Below are 18,628 nucleotides of genomic sequence, written 5' to 3'. Positions count from 1 at the left end.
ACATCTCCCTGGTGGTCTTTCATAAGAGTTACTTCAGCACCAACATTTAGCCATGTCTTCCTATTAGCCAGGATTTGAAGTTAATTAACACTGAAATTAATTAATTTGAAGAATCAACACTGGCACAGGCCAATACCAATGGTTAATGTTAACTAGAACTGCAATCACACATGCTAAATAATGCAGTTTCAATCCACTTTCAAAGCACTTTCAAACTGGATTTTGCCAGTTTACACAGTAAAATCCAGCATGAAAGTGGATTGAAACTGCATTATTTAGCATGTGTTATTGCAGCTGTAGTTAACATTAACCCTTGGTATTGCCTATGCCAGCTCTTAACCACAAGCCTGGGAGGAGTTTGAGGAACAAATTGAACAGTCCTAAAGCATAGTGCTAATCTTTTCATGGTGGTTCAACAGCATGATTCTATGTTAGTAATAGTCTTTCCTTTGTTCCTTGTTAGCTGTTATGCAATATCATAACTGGCCTACTTACTCACTGACATAATGGTATCTAAATACTGGCACCGATGTCAATTAGGTGAAGTTCTAGAAGGAATTTGAATGTTGCCAGAGAAGTAGCAGACTCTCCAATTCAGTCAAATAATGTAAAGAATGGCATAAAATGTAGCATGATTACAGATGCTTTGATTCATGTTTCTGCATGGTTTGCAGATGACAGAGGTGCATGCTGGAAGTCCTTAAGAGTCAACTGAAAATTTTTTTTCAACCAGTAGAATGTTTTGCAAAAAATGAACTGTGAAATAATGTATGCAAATACCCAAGAATAATGTCTGTTTAAGAACAATGTCATGGGTTTTCTATTAATTTTGTAATCATTTGCATTTTAAAACAGACCTCAAGATCTTCTGAAAAGGCATCTAGAGTTAAAAAGAGCTTTACATCAATTCTCCATTCAGCTGATGAAGGTACAATAGGTATTTTAACAGCATAAGAGTGTCTGTGCTTCACTTGCATAGTTTCTTCTGTGTGTCACAATTCCTGTGTTAGACTAGGGAAAATGTTCATGACCGCCTTTCTCATTTCCTTCGCAGCCAAGTATTGTACACAGCTGCCCCAGTACACCTGTAGTAAAAGATAGGGGGCATTGAGATCTGTGGACTTAGGGTCAAGACTGAGCTTCACCTGGTTCTGTTGTGAAAGAAGACTTGTGATGCAAAATGTAGAGTGCATCTGTTTTGTTTTTTGCACTGAATACATTTTGTATTTTTCTGGCATTTTTGTGTGGAAAATAGGTTCTGAATTTCATATAATAAAATATTGTCAAGCCTTTTTTCTGATGTGTTAACATGTAAAGTTTTACCCCAAAAGAAAGAAATGCACTCTGTGTGAGAACGGGCAGAAAATTTGTCGATGAAGAAACACTACTGGCACATACAGGCGTATATTTAATCAGGCATTTGGTCTGCAGAATCTCTGAAGAGATTTTCTCTTTGCAAGTCTATACCAATAAGGAGTGCTGCAAGTATGGAGGTTTCTCCCCTAACAATAGTGGCTCCTCCACTTGCAGCTGCTGGAATGGCCTTGGGTCAGCCATAGCTCTCGCAGAGTTGTCCTTGAAAGGGCAGCTTCTGTGGGAGCTTTCTCAGCCCCACCCACCTCACAGGGTGTCTGTTGTGGGGGAAGGAGATAAAGGAGATTGTAAACCGCTCTGAGACTCTGATTCAGAGAGAAGGACGGAGTATAAATCTACAGTCTTCTTTTGAATTAGCATTGTATTAGTCGGAGGTCCTACAACTGATAGACGAATTAAAAACTAATAAGTCACCAGGTCCGGAGACGAATTAAAAACTAATAAGTCACCAGGTCCGGATGGCATACATCCAAGAGTTCTGAAAGAACTCAAAGTTGAACTTGTGGATCTTCTGACAAAAATACGTAATCTTTCATTGAAATCTGCCTCCTTTCCTGAGGACTGGAAGGTAGCAAATGTTTAAAAAGGGCTCTTTAAAAAGGGTTCCAGAGGAGATCTGGAAAATTACAGGCCAGTCAGTCTGACTTCAATACCGGGAAAGTTGGTAGAAACCATTATCAAGGACAGAATGAGTAGGCACATTGATGAACATGGGTTATTGAGGAAGACTCAGCATGGGTTCTGTAAGGGAAGATCTTGCCTCACTAACCTGTTACATTTCTTTGAGGGGGTGAACAAACATGTGGACAAAGGAGACCCAATAGATGTTTACCTTGACTTCCAGAAAGCTTTTGATAAAGTTCCACATCAAAGGCTCCTTAGAAAGCTCGAGAGACATGGAGTAAAAGGACAGGTCCTCTTGTGGATCAAAAACTGGCTGATTAATAGGAAGCAGAGAGTGAGTATAAATGGGCAGTCTTCACAGTGGAGGACGGTAAGCAGTGGGGTGCCGCAGGGCTCAGTACTGGGTCCCATGCTCTTTAACTTGTTCATAAATGATTTGGAGTTGGGAGTGAGCAGTGAAGTGGCCAAGTTTGCAGATGACACTAACTTGTTCAGGGTGGTGAGAACCAGAGAGGATTGTGAGGCACTCCAATCTGTTGAGGCTGGGTGAGTGGGCGTCAACGTGGCAGATGAGGTTCATTGTGGCCAAGTGCAAAGTAATGTACATTGGGGCCAAGAATCCCAGCTACAAATACAAGTTGATGGGGTGTGAACTGGCAGAGACTGACCAAGAGAGAGTTTGGGGTCGTGGTAGATAACTCACTGATAATGTCAAGACAGTGTGCTATTGCAATAAAAAAGGCCAACGTCATGCTGGGAATTATTAAGAAGGGAATTGATAACAAATCAGCCAGTATCATAATGCCCCTGTATAAATCGATGGTGCGGTCTCATTTGGAGTACTGTGTGCAGTTCTGGTCGCCACACCTCAAAAAGGATATTATAGCATTGGAGAAAGTGCAGAAAAGGGCAACTAGAATGATTAAAGGGTTGGAACACTTTCCCTATGAAGAAAGGTTGAAATGCTTGGGGCTTTTTAGCTTGGAGAAACGTCGCCTGCGGGGTGACATGATAGAGGTTTACAAGATAATGCATGGGATGGAGAAAGTAGAGAAAGAAGTACTTTTCTCCCTTTCTCACAATACAAGAACTCGTGGGCATTCGATGAAATTGCTGAGCAGTCAGGTTAAAACGGATAAAAGGAAGTACTTCTTCACCCAAAGGGTGATTAACATGTGGAATTCACTGCCACAGGAGGTGGTGGTGGCTACAAGCATAGCCTACAAGCATATAATACATATATATAATTTTTTTTTGGCCACTGTGTGACACAGAGTGTTCGACTGGATGGGCCATTGGCCTGCTCCAACATGGCTTCTCTTATGTTCTTATTGTAATAGGAGCTATAAAATCGGTGCTGTGGGCAAAGTTGCTTTGGAAAGAACAATATAGTGCATTGTTTCAACTGAGTAGCCATGCATGTCTAAATGACATTTTAAATTGTATGTACATGTTTTTAACTTTTAAAGATCCTAAAATGTTTTGCCAGTTTAATAGTGGAATGTGAGGAAGCAACATGTCTGACAGTTTAACAGACGTTCCATTCAGGTGTATTGGTAGGATTTAAATGTGTGTACCCGGGATCACATGTGGTATGCTATCTGTAATAGGTGAAGACACTTCATGAAACTGAGGCCTTGTTTCTCTTTTATTTTATTTGGTCACAAGATTCACCAAGTAAAAGTGTTCAGCTATCTAGGTGTTGCCTTTCAATCCTCTAGTCATGGGATGTTCATTTCTCTCAGGTTTCGGAATCTGCTTAAAAATTGACTCTAGCAACCTCAAGGTTTTTCTGTGTGAAAGGAGGTTCTCGTATCCCCATGTGTTGAAAGTTCTTCAGGACAAGATTGTGCCCCAGTTTATGTATGGATCACAAGTCTATTTATATAGGGATTACCAGAAACTGGAAGCTGTTCCGTCTAAATTTTTAAGATCCTTATTTGGAGTACCTTGGTGCAGATCCAAATTCCATGCTCAGATGGCAGGCAAACTTGGGAACCCTAGAATCATGGGCTTGGCTGCAAGCTATTTGTTTTTGGCTGGGCTTAAAAATTTATCCTTCTAGATTAACCTCCTTAATTCTCGTAGACAGTTTTAATTCAAGGTGGTTGGAGGCAATAGAGGACAAACTTCAGTGCTTATGTTTTTCCAGCATAGCTCTCTTACATCTTGGCTATCAAGGAGCCAAAACTATAATCAAGCAGAGATTATGGGATATCTCCCTTCAGTTGGACAGAAATGAAGTACATCTTGTCCTAGCTGTGGGAAATTGCAATCAAAATTTCGCTCCACCCACTTATCTCTATATGCGGGTGGAATACCCTAAGCATCGCAAAGCCTTCATCCTTGCCCAGTTGAATTTCCTTCCATCTGCTCTTCTTGAAGGGAGATTTGCTTGAATTCCTTATGAGAAACATCTCGGCCCATGCCTCTCAGATATGGTAGAAACAACTGAGCATGTTTATATTAATGCTGATTTTACCAAAATATTTGTATTACTCCAATTTTATCCAGTTTTCCAGGTAGAACCAGTTATATATTTCTCTCCTTGTAGATTGTTGTAATGAAATGACGTTTAAAGCAGCCAGATTTTGTGCTCAAGCATGTTTAATTAGACAGAAGCATATGACTTAGTCTTAATATTTTGACTCAGTATTGCATTTTATGCTTAGTATATCTACTATATTTAAAATATGGAACCAATATAAATTTTGCTGATGACTTTGATTTTGAATTCTGATCTCAGATTGTAATAAATTTAACTAACTTTTATTTTATTCAGTTTATTTACATATTTTTATTTTATTATGGCTTATACCTTACTGACTAGACTTGAGTAGCTTTGATGTTGCTCACTTCCTGTTTTATGTCCATCATAAAAACCGGTTTAAATCTGCAGGGATATAATAATCCAGTGCAGTATTTAGTCAACCACTAGAGGGAGCAAAACACATATGGAACAGAACCCCCCTTCAAAGAAACAGGAAATCGAAAGTGAGGACAATGAGAATGTGGAAAAGCCCTGAGACTTGCTCTGTTCATGACTTGAACATACATGGCTGCCAAGTGGTTTAAAATGCCCCTAAGATTCCTTAATGTAGCATTTGTGGGATGGGTTCCACACCAATCATTTAGATTTCCAAGATGATTTATTTTATCTTTTTGAGACTGATAGATGTCACTGGTTTTAGAAGAGATATTGTAGAATAGTGAGAGACTGAATTTAGTAAATCTCCAGTTTAGATATAACCTCTGCTGTGAGCTGTCATAAGGAAACTCAGGCAAACTGCAGTCTTTCAGCCACTGTCCCATATCTGCAATAAGGAAGTAATAAGAGGGGAATCTTCAAGGAGTGACAGGGAAAGGAAAATCCCTTTTCCACACCTATCCTGCTCAGTTTTACCTCCCTCCTTTGTTTCCCCCTTTCCTTTCTGTGCTTGCTAGTGCAGTGAACATTGAAGGGGGAAGTAAGTGGGCAGGAGAGGCAAGCTGGAGCCTGTGCTAGTTCTGACATCCCCTGCTTGTTTGTGCAGTATTCTGGAGGTGAAGCCATGAACTCCTTAAAAATGATCTATAGCCAGTGGCTTGGATTCAGATCAGTGTTTCTGTGGATGCAAGGGATTTTACTTGCCGAACCAGCTTTCTTGCCTCCCCTCTCCTATGGAAGCCTGAAATGTCCCTGGAGCATTTTGGGCTACTTCAGAAGGTGGGGTAGGTGGAAAAATTGTGATCAGTGGGATGAAATCCTTGTGTCTGTGGAAACACTGTTCTGGAACTTAGCCATTGCTGTTATAACTGTATTTTGATTTTGTAACTCCTATGTTTTTTACATTGCATGTTTTTAAATTTTTAACAGCTGAAGCCTGTAGAAAATGAGGAAGACCCAACATGAGATGGATTAACTCAGAAAAGGCCATGGCTCTCAGTTTGCAAAACTTAAGCAAGCCTGTTAACAATAGGATCATTAATTCTGGAGGCCATTAATTCATAGGGTTGCCATAAATCAGCTTGAGGGGATTTAACACACAGGCAGTCCTGGCTGGCCCTGTTGTACAGGGTTTTTAAAAAAACTGCATGGGTGCCGCTGTTGGCTGTTTCACATAACAATAATGCTGATTTCATGGTGCTTTAATTGGACACCATGGATGGAAAGGCTTTCCCTCTATGAATTATGACTTTCTTGCCATCCCACACTGCTACCCAAAATGCTAGGGTTGCGGACTCCAGGAATACCATCAGAGTTGGAAGTTTGCAGCAGGAGGGGTAAAACTGGCAAAAATTGCCTTCTGTTTCCATGGGAATGTTCTGTGGGATCCAAAACAATATGAATGCAATACTTTGATCTGAGTGGGATATAATTATTAAACACTGTGATCTTTATACTTAGGGCATATTGTGCTGTATTATGGCACAATACCTATAATGTTGAATAATTATATCTCACTTAGATGTTGAAAGGATTTCATACTTGAGGCTCTCAATCTGCATCTTCAGGAAACTTCTTATGTAATTTTTTTCTGACAACTTATAGCGTGGCTGCTTATGCAGCATTCTTTTCTGAGTATGTACCAGTGACTGGAAATAATATTCATTTATTTTTGCACGCCAGTTATTTGGAAGCTGCTGCTGGGGAAGATCTTGGTTTAGGCTTTGGAAGTGTAGCCTAGTCAATGTCATACATTTCTTGAAAGCATTTAACACAGTAGCATGGGTTGTTGGTACCAGCAGTAATTTCTTTTTGCTCCTCTGCCATTCTAAATGCATTCTGCCATTGCTGTTCAGAACTGCAATCTCTAGGAATTTGTTCCAAGTTCACTTCTATATTGGTTGCACACATTATTTGTAATTTATAATTTTACAATTTAGGCAGTTAATGATTGCTCCTTAAATAGCTGAAGCATCTTGGTATGCTACATGACTGTTGTAACATCTACATTGTAACATAACTCAAAGGAGCAAGTTTAATTTGGAATACTCTGATACTGTATTATGCTAAGGATCTGCATGTTCTTTTCCATAGGAATCTCTAAAAGCAAGAACTCAAGTGAATTCACAGACATATTATGGAGCTCCAGTGGGAGTGACTTGTCAGATGATGAAAATAAAACTTTGACTTCAAGATTGCCTTGCCTGAAAGTGGCAAAATATGATTTGGTTTCCAAGGATGGGTGTAGTGATGGTGAGATTCTTTGTGTGTATTTCACATTGTTTTATTTACTTAAAATAATTATATCTAGCCTTTCTGTAATGCCTAATGTGGCTATGTAAGTATACACCACTATAAACATAATGACACACATGAGTTGAAATACATAAAGGTCAAACTGCAACATTGTTACAACTAGCTGCCAGAGATATGCATTAGTTAGCTTTGCTAAAGGTGTGTTGAAATAATTCTGCTTTGCACCTCTTATGGAAAGAAGGAAGTGTAGGAACTTTCTGTACCATACCTGGCAGACTGTTCCAATGTGGGGAAAGGTGGTCTGTTAGCAGTGAAGGTCCCAGACTATGAAGGGCTCTGAAGGTAATCACTACCACCTGTAATTGTCCCTGTAAACAAATAGGTAAAACCAATGAAGCTGGTGAAGCACAATTGTTATATGATCATACTGGTATAAACCAGTCACAGATTTAGTGGCATTCTATACCAGGTGAAGTTTTAGGGGCAGCCCTATGTATTTGCATTGAAATAATCTAACCTTCAAATTATAATACATTAATCAGTGTGGCAGAGTTAACACACAATCAGGATAGTGGACCTGCTGGCTGTATAGATACTAGAAAGTACTTCTAGTCACTTCCCTAGGTCCAGTGCAGGCCCTTAGCCAGAAAATTTTAGGTGGGGGGGCCCACAGAATAAAATTTCAGATGGAGAGGTCCCCTGCTCTGGTGGCCTCCACTCCGCTGCCGCTGCTCTGGTTGCCCCTGATCTCCCTGCGGCTCTGGAGGCCCCTACCCCCCTCTGCAGCCAAGCCCATGATTCTAGGGTTACTAAGTTTGCCTATAGCAAAACAAGCTAGCTATTTCCCCCTCCTCCCCAAGGGAGGAGCCTCAGCCAATGGAGAAAATAGAGGCTTTGCTCTATAGCTCCTGTGCAATTGAGCAAGCCTGGCAAAGCAAGCTGTGATGCAGAAGGATGAAAGTGGGAGAAGGAAGCAAATGACAGCAAAATGCTGGTGGACTTGATAGCCCTCTGAGGGCCTGATTTGGCCCCCAGGCTGCATGTTTGATACCCCTGCTTTAAATCAATAAAAAGGTCATGGGAAATGAGTTTGTTTGTTGCAGTTGTTTAAAAGACAATCTGAATTAATTGTTGAAGCATTTGAAGATAACACAGCAAATATTATAGTGCTGTTATGTATATAAGATATATGTCTGCTATATAGCCATATTTATAATATTGCTGAATATTTTGGTAGCCAAATCTCAAGCTTTACAATTTAGTTTTATGTATGTATTTATATTCCACCTTTCTTCGCTTCAAAAGGGGCTTAAAGCATCTTATGAACAGGGTGCACCAAAAATAGGCATGACACAACCAAGATAAGCTACCAAATTTCTGAACAAAACAAGCACAAAGCCACACAGATAAGCTCCCATTGAAGACCCTCTCAAACTGCTGTTTTGCTTTGCTTGATCAACTTGCCAGATTGTGTAACCTTTTCTAGAAAGCTGTTTCAGAAGGATGGTGACACTATTGAAAATGCCCATAATTTGACTGAGGCAGATTAGTGCTATTGGGCAGAGAAACAGATGTGAAACAACTGCTTGAAAGATTGAAGTTAGTGGACAATTTTGCATCAGGAGATAAGCCTTTAAATATGTGGGTCATGAAGGTCATTAAAGCTGTGAACCAGCACCTTGAACTGATCCCAGAGACATACAGATAACTAATAAAACTGTATGAGATCAGGTGTGTGATGATCAAGCCTATCTTCCAGTCAGTAGACAAGCAGCTCCATTATTTACCAATAAATGTTTCCAGATTAATATCAATCCCTTGTAGAATATGTTGCAGTAGTCCATTTTCAAAGTTATAGAAATGTGGATCAGCATGGCAAAACTGGCTGAGACTGCTGGTGATGGTGGGAGAAAATCAGAGGCCATGAAAATAAACTCCACTCCATCAAGAGTATGAAGCTCCATTCCTTCTCCTCTTAAACGTCAGCTTTACCAACTGGTAACTTTTAACCAAGGGTTGGTCAATGGTAGCTCTCCAGATGTTTTTTGCCTGCAACTCCCATCAGCCCCAGCCATTGGCCATGCTGTCTGGGACTGATGGGAGTTGTAGGCAAAAAACATCTGGAGAGCTACCATTGGCCACCCCGCTCTAATTTGGATATAATTGTAGTTTGTTATTCCTGTTCAATCACAGTATCTAGGTACTGACTGTTGTTTCTGATGAAATAGAGCTGTGTGTCATTGAGTCTTTTGACGACATTCCATCGCAAAGTTTATAGATGATAAAAAGCATTTGTTGAAGTACAGATCCCTGCTGAACATCACAGTACAACTAAAAATAAAAAGTTGAGCACTTATTTCCTGTGCAGTAAAATCTAAATCTCTTTTTTGAAGTCAAACAAAACACTAGGTGGCCATCTTTCCTTAGCAGATTGTTCAGTGTTTGTTGTTCATTAAATGTTTTATAAGTGTTTACTTAAATCAGTCAGAACTCATAGTATAACATTTATTAGATTCCTTTTCTCAGTTAAATGAAGTGATGCTTATTTTCCAGATTATTGCTTAATCTGAAATTCTCTAGTGGTGACTATGTTCTGTAAGCATTTAACAAATCCAGAAGGCTTGCTTGTGTTCTGCCGTACAGCACTTTTGCCTATGTGTGATTTTCAGCTTCTACTGCACTTCTAAATATTTTATCCTAGTTTTTGTTTTACATTCCTCAGAACATGTTTCTGTTCTTATCTGTTGATCCACTTTAAAAACAAAACAAAAAACTTGACACTTGTATATAGTTTATCTGGAATGTAAGGCTACTATGTTCTGCTTAGGATTTTTATTTATTTATCTATTTATTTAGGAGTTTTTATTTTGTTGGTTTGTAAACTTTGATAAAGTTTAAATAAAAGTTATCTTTATTTAAAAAACAAAACAAAAACCTTGACACTTAATCAAGGCCCTTGAAAATTAACAGAACACAAACCTATAGTTTATAGTGTATGAACAGTGACTAAATTCTTTAATAGTCAAAAAATTGTAAGAGTTCTTGTCTACTTCCAGTTAAACCATGGCTCCAAAAAGTTTGGTATCTACTTAAACCCTTCCAGTTAATAGAACTTGTCCAATTAAGAGATGTTAGGGAGAAATAATGCTACTTCTTATAAAACATTTTCTCAATTTCTGGTGTCGAACTAATAGTGTGACAATTTTTTTTCAACTGCTGTTCTTTGATTTAATTGTTGTTACATTAAAGTTGAACTTGTGTTGTATGATTTATTTAAAATAAAAAATCAATTTTAAAATAATGAAAATTAATACTGATGTTACTGACTTTCACAAGGATTTCCATATCAGCCGTCTTTGAGAAAAATCTCCCCTGAGTAAGACAACTTCAAGCAATTGCTTAATTGCAAATACAGATTGTAGAAATAATAATTAAAGGTCTGAACTAGCACATGGAATGTCTCCATAACTTTTCATGTATCTGAGAAATGAAACTTGTAACTTAGAGGGTCTACCCCATTACTACTAATGTAGGTATTTTTATATAGCGCTTCTGATAACAGCACTATCATGTGCAGTGTTACTCTGGTAGGCAGTTACTGTTCGTTAAGAGTGCACTGCAGGTGGTATACATGTTTCCACTTTTTAAAGAAACTGGCCCTGCTTCTGCATGTTTAGTAGCTCAAACACATTTGTATGTACTGGTGAAGCTTCTGCTGGCAAATTTAGTCAGATCATTTCTGAATATTCTGTGAGAAAGAAGTAAGAAAAATGACAGTCTTAACTGTATAGGTTCTGTAAAGCACCTTGTTTCCTGGCTAGCCTCCATGTGTCCTTGTAAAAGATATTTGATTCATACAGTTAACTAGGGTATGAAAAGTGAGGCATTTTATAAGGATACCATTTTTAAAGACTACTTGAATGTTTCCATTTTTTTCATCTTAAGGTGAACCACAGTTCATTGATTGGGAGCAAGACAGTGATTATGAGGATGATGAACAGTGTGATGGATCAAAAACAGATGACACTGCTTTGGATATATCAGATACTGATTCTTGTACAAACAGGTCCTTCATATTTGATGAAGAGGAAGGAGACAAGCCTGTTAAAGTAAGAAATTTCATTTTAATAAGACACATATAATATTGTTCAGGCAGTTGTCTTGCTATGGTTAGTTATCCTTTTTTCACAAGTTTTACTTAAAAAAATCTAAAGATGTATTTCTATACAGTGGAGTAGCGGTAGTACAAAACTAGAGTGAGTATTTGGTATGACCTGAAGTGTGCTCTGATATTACAAAACTTCTGTTCCTTTCTGCGTAAGAGGGGATCAGAAATGTTTCTTAAAGAAATTTGGGTAGATTATTTTTAGGATTCTAAAATGTTCATAATAGTTTTAAGATTGTTTTTGAAGTGTGTCATGTCTGTGAAACTAGTTTTGATTGCAAAACTATAAGAGTGTGGTACCACTTGATAACTCTACTTGAGCACAAATTCCCTGGTTCAAAGCACCAAAGTCATCAGACTAAGCAATGGCCCCAGATCCGGAGAGGGTGAAGGATTCCCTCTTGGCTTCTAAGTGGTGCTGGTGGCCAAGGCAAGTGGCTCCAGCTGTGGCTTGGGCAGCCTAGTGGTTGCCTGGGCCTACTGGAGAGGGGCTTCTCACTCTGGTTTCCATCAGAATAATATTAGGGTTTAGTTAAATGCATTAAAATAGGATTACTTCAGGAGCACAGAGACAGAATTGATGTTCAGATGTGCAGAAAATCTTGATGATGCTGGAGGTCTGTTCTCGCTCAATTCCTTATTGAGCATATGGAGGTGCCTTAGTCAAATAATGATCTGTCAAACTCAGTCTTGTATACTTTGATTGACAAAATGAATATATATATATATATATTATATAATACATCATTTCAAAAGCAATCAAAACATAAAACACAGGACAGTCTTCATCACTTACTCTGACAGGCAACAACTCCCCTGTCTTCCAGGTGGAGGCCATTTGCATTACCTGTTATTTGATCCTTTTAACTAGAGAACCCAAGATCTTCAGTATGCAAAGCCAGGTGGTCTATCACTAATCTACAGCCCCTCCCTCTTTATTAGAATGCTTCATTTATAGAATATTTTGTTTCCACATTTCAAGCCTGATTTCTTGATGTTTTATGGCCCCATTTTATCCTGGGTGTTTGAAATACTCTGCTTTATTTTATTCTACATCTAGCAGCCTTTAAAATGTTAATATCCTCATGAAATACCAAACTTCTTGTACCATATTTAAATTTTGCATTTAAAAAAGAATACGTACACTTTAGCTGAGCAGGCTATAGGATGCTTGAAAGCATGGATAGTTTAGAATACCCATATTTTGGTTTGATTAAGTATTCTCAGAACATCCAGCAGGGGGCAATAAAAGCCTGCTTGCTTTGCTTTTGCTTGGGACTGTTTTGAAGACGCAGGAAAGATGGATTTAGAGAATGAGACTCTTGTGTTAGCTATGCGTTGTTTGCTCTGCTGTTGCATTTAAACAGTATCAGTAGGTTAAGCTGACCAAAAAACATGTTGAATGTTGCATGAAATTGGACACATACAGTTCTATCCCACTTTTCCACTTTCTGGTGTAGTTTAGAACAATCTGTCCAAGGCAGTTAACAACAATTATATAATTAAAATGGCTGTAATAGAATCCCAGTCACAATTCAGATCCCTGCTCCCCACCCCCAAAGAAACTTCCATATACCATCTACCTTACATTTATTTTAAGAAAATGTCAGAATTGGGACTCTTCTCATTCTTGCGGGAAAGCCCATTCACAAAAGTGACAGCAGAACAAACTATAGTATAGAATGCAGGCTTAATGAAGAGCCTTGAGAATCAGAACAACAGTTGTTTTGGAGAGCACAGTTGGTTCACATATTCATGTATAGGCTGTTCTTCAAATATGAGAATCCCAGGCTATGCAAAGCTTTTAAAGGTTAAAACCTTGTATTGCACCTGGAAACACAAAATTAAGACCTTGTATTGCACCTGGAAACACAAAATTAAGATCTTTCAAGAGAGTCATGTAGAATTACCTCAGTCAGCAGATGGTCTAGTTGAAATTTCTGAATTGAATTCAGGGGCAGTCCTAAATAGAATGCATTGTAGTACTGAACTGTGAAACTGTAATGGCATGGATCACGATGGCCAGGTCAACTGAGTCCAAAAGACAGGCTAAATAATGCAGTGTATCTCAATAAAAGAAGGTGCTGTTTGCACCAATGTTAGCCTGTTTTTCTGACAATTAGACTAGGTTCGGGAACACCTCCAAACTGTTACCTTGACTTGTAATGGATAATACATCCCCAACAAACCAGGATCATGTTGTTCAAGGACTCAGCCCTACTGACAAGTGTCACCTTGGTTTTTTCTGGATGAAGTTTCAGCTTGTTCATGCATCACTTGACCACAGCATTTAGGCACTGGATCAGGATGAAAACATGATCCATGCAGTCGCTTTTAATACAGGGTATCTGCTATAGAAGACTGATCTTTTTGTATTTTAGATACAATATTTCAACAACTGAAAAACTTAAGTGACATATAGAGTGTCATTTAAGAACATTGAGCAAATACTGTACATAGGCATAGGTTTTAGTGCAGTTATCCATCTATTGATGATGCAAGATGTGAGGAAAACTGTTTGGTCTCTTTCTTTTTTAGTAGCTCACATTATTATTTTTGTTGCAAATTCAGGAGCTATTTTGTAGCAGTTACAAAACCATGATTCAGCAGAGACAAAGTGCCTTTAGTTTAAAGCCTATTTCTCTTGTGGATTTGGCTTCACAACAGAGTGGACAATAATGTCCGTCTTAGAATGTTTAAGTTTTTGCCTGAACCTTGTGGATTTGCGCCTATAAATAGTTCATAAGTAAGCATGAAAGCAGCATTGGCTGTATTGCACCCACAGAACAGTATTTATAATCCTGAATTCTTATCTGGGAGAACCAGGTTTAATTCCCCACTCCTTCACATATACCTGCTGATGTGACCTTAGGTCAGCCACAAGTTCTCTCAAAGCTGTCCTGCTCAAGAGCAGTTCTGGGAGAGCTCTCTCAGCCCCACCCACCTCACAGGGTATCTGTTGTGGGGAGGGGAAAGGAGATTGTTAACCACTTGGAGACTCCTTTGGGTGAGTGAAGGGTGGGGTATAAATCCAATCTTTTCTCTTCTTTTTCTAAAATGAAGCAATATACATTTTGTCTCTGTAAAGTTCTTCATTAACAATATGCCCCAGATTAGTGGATTGTGTAAAAAGCACCCATAGTTTATATTTTCCCCATAGATGGTGTTACAGATATTATGCAACTTCTGTTGAATGTATTTTGACTTATAAAATAATTAGATGAGGTACCAAAGATTTGAGGAGATTAAATGTGTGTCTTGCAAAATATAGACATGAAAAATAACATCTTGCTAACTTAAAGGGGAAATGTCTGTTTATAATAGAAATATTTCTGTGTATAGATAAGTGGCTTGAGTTTTTATGCTGACTTGTTTTACTGACTGATTTGTGTTATTAGAAGCAGTCAGGGAATGGGATTGCAATTTTATTTGAGTCTAAATTCAACCCTTCCAATCACTACAAATTTTGTAGTATACCTTTTGAAAAAGAAAATGCTGTGAGATTTTTTTAAAAATATACAAAATAAACATACCTTGTGCATTAAAAATACTACAAAATCTAACATTAAATTATGCTACCTAACATTATTTTGATCCCCAACCTGTGCTCTGGACAAGAGGCTACTGTTAGGAGATAATATGGAGAAATAGTTGGCAAAGGTGTCAGACAATATGTATTTTATATCCCTGTGTGTTCAGTTTATATGCAGAATGTATAAGGAAAACTGGATTAAATTTAGATAAAGCTGAAGTGAGAACCTATGGAAGGAACATTAACTATTTGTGATGTGGGATGATATTGCATTACTGGCAGAAAACAGGAAAGAGTTAAAATGACAACTGATGGTTAAAGTGGAAAGTGCCAAAACAGGATTATGTCTGAACATCAAGAGGATAAAAGTGATAACTACTGAGGAATTACACAAATTTAAGATTGGCAATGAAGAACCTGAGATTTGTTTTTAAATTTTCTATTCCTTGGCTTCATCGCCAACCAAAAGGAAGACTGCAACCAAGAAATCAGTAGAACATTAAGACCGGCCAGTCATGAAAGAGCTAGAAAAGATCCTTAAGTGTGTTGATGGTGACCAAGATCAAGATAATTTATGCTATAGTATTCCCCATTACTATGTATGGATGTGAAAATTGGACTATGAAGAAAGGTAATAGGAAGAAATTGGATTACATTATGAGGAGATAAGAGTCACTGGAAAAGACAGTAATGCTAGAAAAAGTTGAAGGCAGTAGGAGAATAGGAAGGCTCAACATAAGATGGATTGAGTCAATAAAGGAAGACATTACCCTCAGTTAGCAAGACCTGAACAAGGCTGTTAGCAGTAGGACGTTTTGGAAGTCTTTGGAGTGACTTGACTGCACTTAAGACACACATGCACACCGATTGTATAACACTGGCTGCCTAAATACATCCCAATGGCTAACTTTTAAAAATTGCTTTAAGGATGTCATTATTTTTCCCCTCACATCATTCTTTTAACAACCAAGAATAAGGTTAGATTTTATTTAGCATATTACTGGATTAAAATGAATTTTGACAAGATCTCTGTCTTTGAAATTTAATACCCCAAGGGCTGGATCTGACATAAATGTGACTTTGTCAAGCTGGGCCATGTGTGCTATAAAATGTGATGCTAGGTACCAGAGATATAAACATGATAAAGGACACAGGCAAACCCAATTAACAGCTGTTTATTTTTTACTCAAAATACAAACATGTTTAAAGCATTAACATTCATACACTATTTCCTTAAATTATTTCCCTGATGCCCACCTTCTCACTTCCACTGTCCATTATTCACTAGCACTGGGACAGTATGCAGGAACATAATGCACAGCCTCTTTCATCTGGCAATAAAGGTAATGACTGCTTGCTCACGGGCCAGATAAGAGCCCTGGATGGGCTGGTTCTGCCCCATGGACTGTATGTTTGATACCCCTGCCCTAGGTATCTGACCTGTTTTGTATTAGCCCTCATATTCAGGAGAAAATAATCCTGCCTAGGTTTAGATGCAAGAATATTAAATTTTAGTTTGTATCTATCTATGCTATTATATTCAGTTTCTTTTGTTAAGAAGAATTGCAGATTTATACCCCACCCTTCTCTGAATCAGAGACTCAGAGTGGCTTACAATCTCCTATATCTTCTCCCCCCACAACAGACACCCTATGAGATGGGTGGGGCTCAGAGGGCTGTTACAGCAGCTGCCCTTTCAAGGACAACCTCTGCCAGAGTTATGGCTGACCCAAGGCCATTCCAGCAGGTGTAAGTGGAGGAACGGAAAATCAAACCCGGTTCTCCCTGATAAGAGTCCACACATTTAACCACTACACCAAACTGGCTCTCAGTTAACTCTATGCTTGATCTTTCTAGGTCTGACATATAAGCTGCTACATTATCAATAAAAAGATTCTGCTTACAGTCCCAGTTTGTATAGCTTTCATATGGTCATATTGTTGTATATTCCAGTTAGAGTCTATAAAGATAATCCAAAATACAGGGCTGACAGCAATTACTCTTGTCCCGTACCTATAGCTGCCTCAACATAATTAGTGAGAGAACCATTTCTTATAAACCTTATCTGAGAAGTAATGTAAAGATGCCTTGATCCAGTTTAAGAATTATTGTACAAATGTAAAACTTTATAACTCTTAACCAGAATCTTTGCCTCTAACCTATTAAATGCTTTTTCTGCCAATATGTTTTTTTTTACATATTCAGAAATATGATAAACTTGTCAAATACTTAATGTTAAGTGCTATTCAGGTACAAAACAAGATTGATTCCCCCCACACCCTACTGTTACCAAAAATGCCCCTTAAATGTTGCTTCTGTTGGTGAGGGAACCCCTACAAACCATAGGAAGGGAGAGTTAGAAGAACTACCATGATAGTAAAGAGTTGGCTTGTGCTCATAGTACTGCTTGACAGGACCCAACCCAGTATTCTGTAATCTTGTCAGGTTCATTGCTAATATTTTGTAGTTTAGTAGGCTGAATGGTTGGTTGATAAAAATTGGTTGAACTTCTGTTCTTGCCTGGTTTCTCCGTGAGAACAATTCTGCTCCAGATATGTGGGAATTCTGTTGGTAATTGAATTTAGTTTATATGTAGGGTTAATGGAATACAGAAAGTATCAGAAAAATATTGATGTAAGTCCTCTTTCATGTGACCTCTCTGCTGTGAGATTTTTTTTAAAAAAAAATCTTTGTGGGAAAGTGATTCTTGAAACACACTAAGGAGTTTCTGTAGAACGTGAATACTACACAGGTTTTCCCAGGAGAATCTGTTCTGCTTAATTTCTTGCAACTGGCATACCTTTTTTTTGCTTCTGTTCAGCATATGTTTATCTGTTGCATATTATTACCTTTGCATTTATAAGTTAAATGCAAATATTTATATGGTGTGAAGCCGTCGCAGAAATGAGTCCTATGTGTACTTCAGCTGCCCCACTGGTCTTAGGCTTCATACGCTTTGAATATTTTTTAGTAGAGATGCTTTTAATCACAAAAGAGGGAATGAGGCCTTAAAACCATTAGGAAAATCAAGAAATGTTAAATGGATGAAGTTTGACAAGCTTTAAAATGAACATAGGATATTGGTTTTTTTCATTTGCTTTGGAATAGGCAGAAAGTCTTTGTCATTAGGTTTTTTTTCATCTATGAGAAAAGAATATTGTGTGAATTTGTCTCTTTCTACTAATTACCATGCACACAGCATTTTACAGTTTTCCCTTTTTTGAAGACAACCCCCTTTCAAGCTTAAGTAGAATGCATTTCCTGCTATACCCATATCATAGGAGCACCATCTAAAATACAACCTGACTTCCAGCGATCTTCATCATATGGTGTGTCCTTTTGTGGGAAATTTCCAGGTCAGTGGCTTGTGTGGATCCTTAAACTAATGTTGGGAGTTGATTTATGCTACATACAAGATGGCCATTATAATTATTGACTCCTTGCATGTTTTGCATTCTTAAAGGCATGATGCATGGTTTGGTACTATGAGTGATTTTTAGGGAAGAGAAATCTGATAGGTAGAAAGAAACATTTACAATGTGTGTATGGGGAAAGTAGCTGTGCTAGTTGGTGGGTTGTTAAAATATTTTTTAAAATTGCAAAACCAAAAAGCATGTTTTGTTGTCTTTCCAGTAGAAATAAGACTGTCATATAGAATAAGACAGTACCATGCAGATAAATAGAACCCAGATATGAGATGCTACATAAAATATACAGATTGTGTTTAAAACTAGAAGTGAAACAGTTCACT

At 38.1% G+C, this 18,628-nt stretch overlaps 1 protein-coding gene across 3 annotated transcripts in view; it reads left to right on the top strand.

The window, feature by feature from the left end:
• SPIDR (scaffold protein involved in DNA repair) overlaps window positions 1-18,628 on the top strand; it is a 293,362-nt gene that overhangs the window by 10,235 nt on the left and 264,499 nt on the right. For all 3 annotated transcript variants that reach the window (XR_009555667.1, XM_060243829.1, XM_060243830.1), the window contains exons 3-5: window positions 856-928; window positions 7,019-7,177; window positions 11,126-11,289. Coding sequence is in view for 2 of the 3 variants with exons in the window: in XM_060243829.1 (XP_060099812.1) it covers window positions 856-928; window positions 7,019-7,177; window positions 11,126-11,289 (396 nt within the window). In the remaining variant the exon portion in view is untranslated. The remainder of the gene's footprint in view (window positions 1-855; window positions 929-7,018; window positions 7,178-11,125; window positions 11,290-18,628) is intronic.

The sequence above is a fragment of the Heteronotia binoei genome, chromosome 7 (genome assembly GCF_032191835.1).
Source record: "Heteronotia binoei isolate CCM8104 ecotype False Entrance Well chromosome 7, APGP_CSIRO_Hbin_v1, whole genome shotgun sequence".
Classification (NCBI taxonomy): domain Eukaryota; kingdom Metazoa; phylum Chordata; class Lepidosauria; order Squamata; family Gekkonidae; genus Heteronotia; species Heteronotia binoei.
This window is presented reverse-complemented; position numbering and strand designations above follow the sequence as displayed.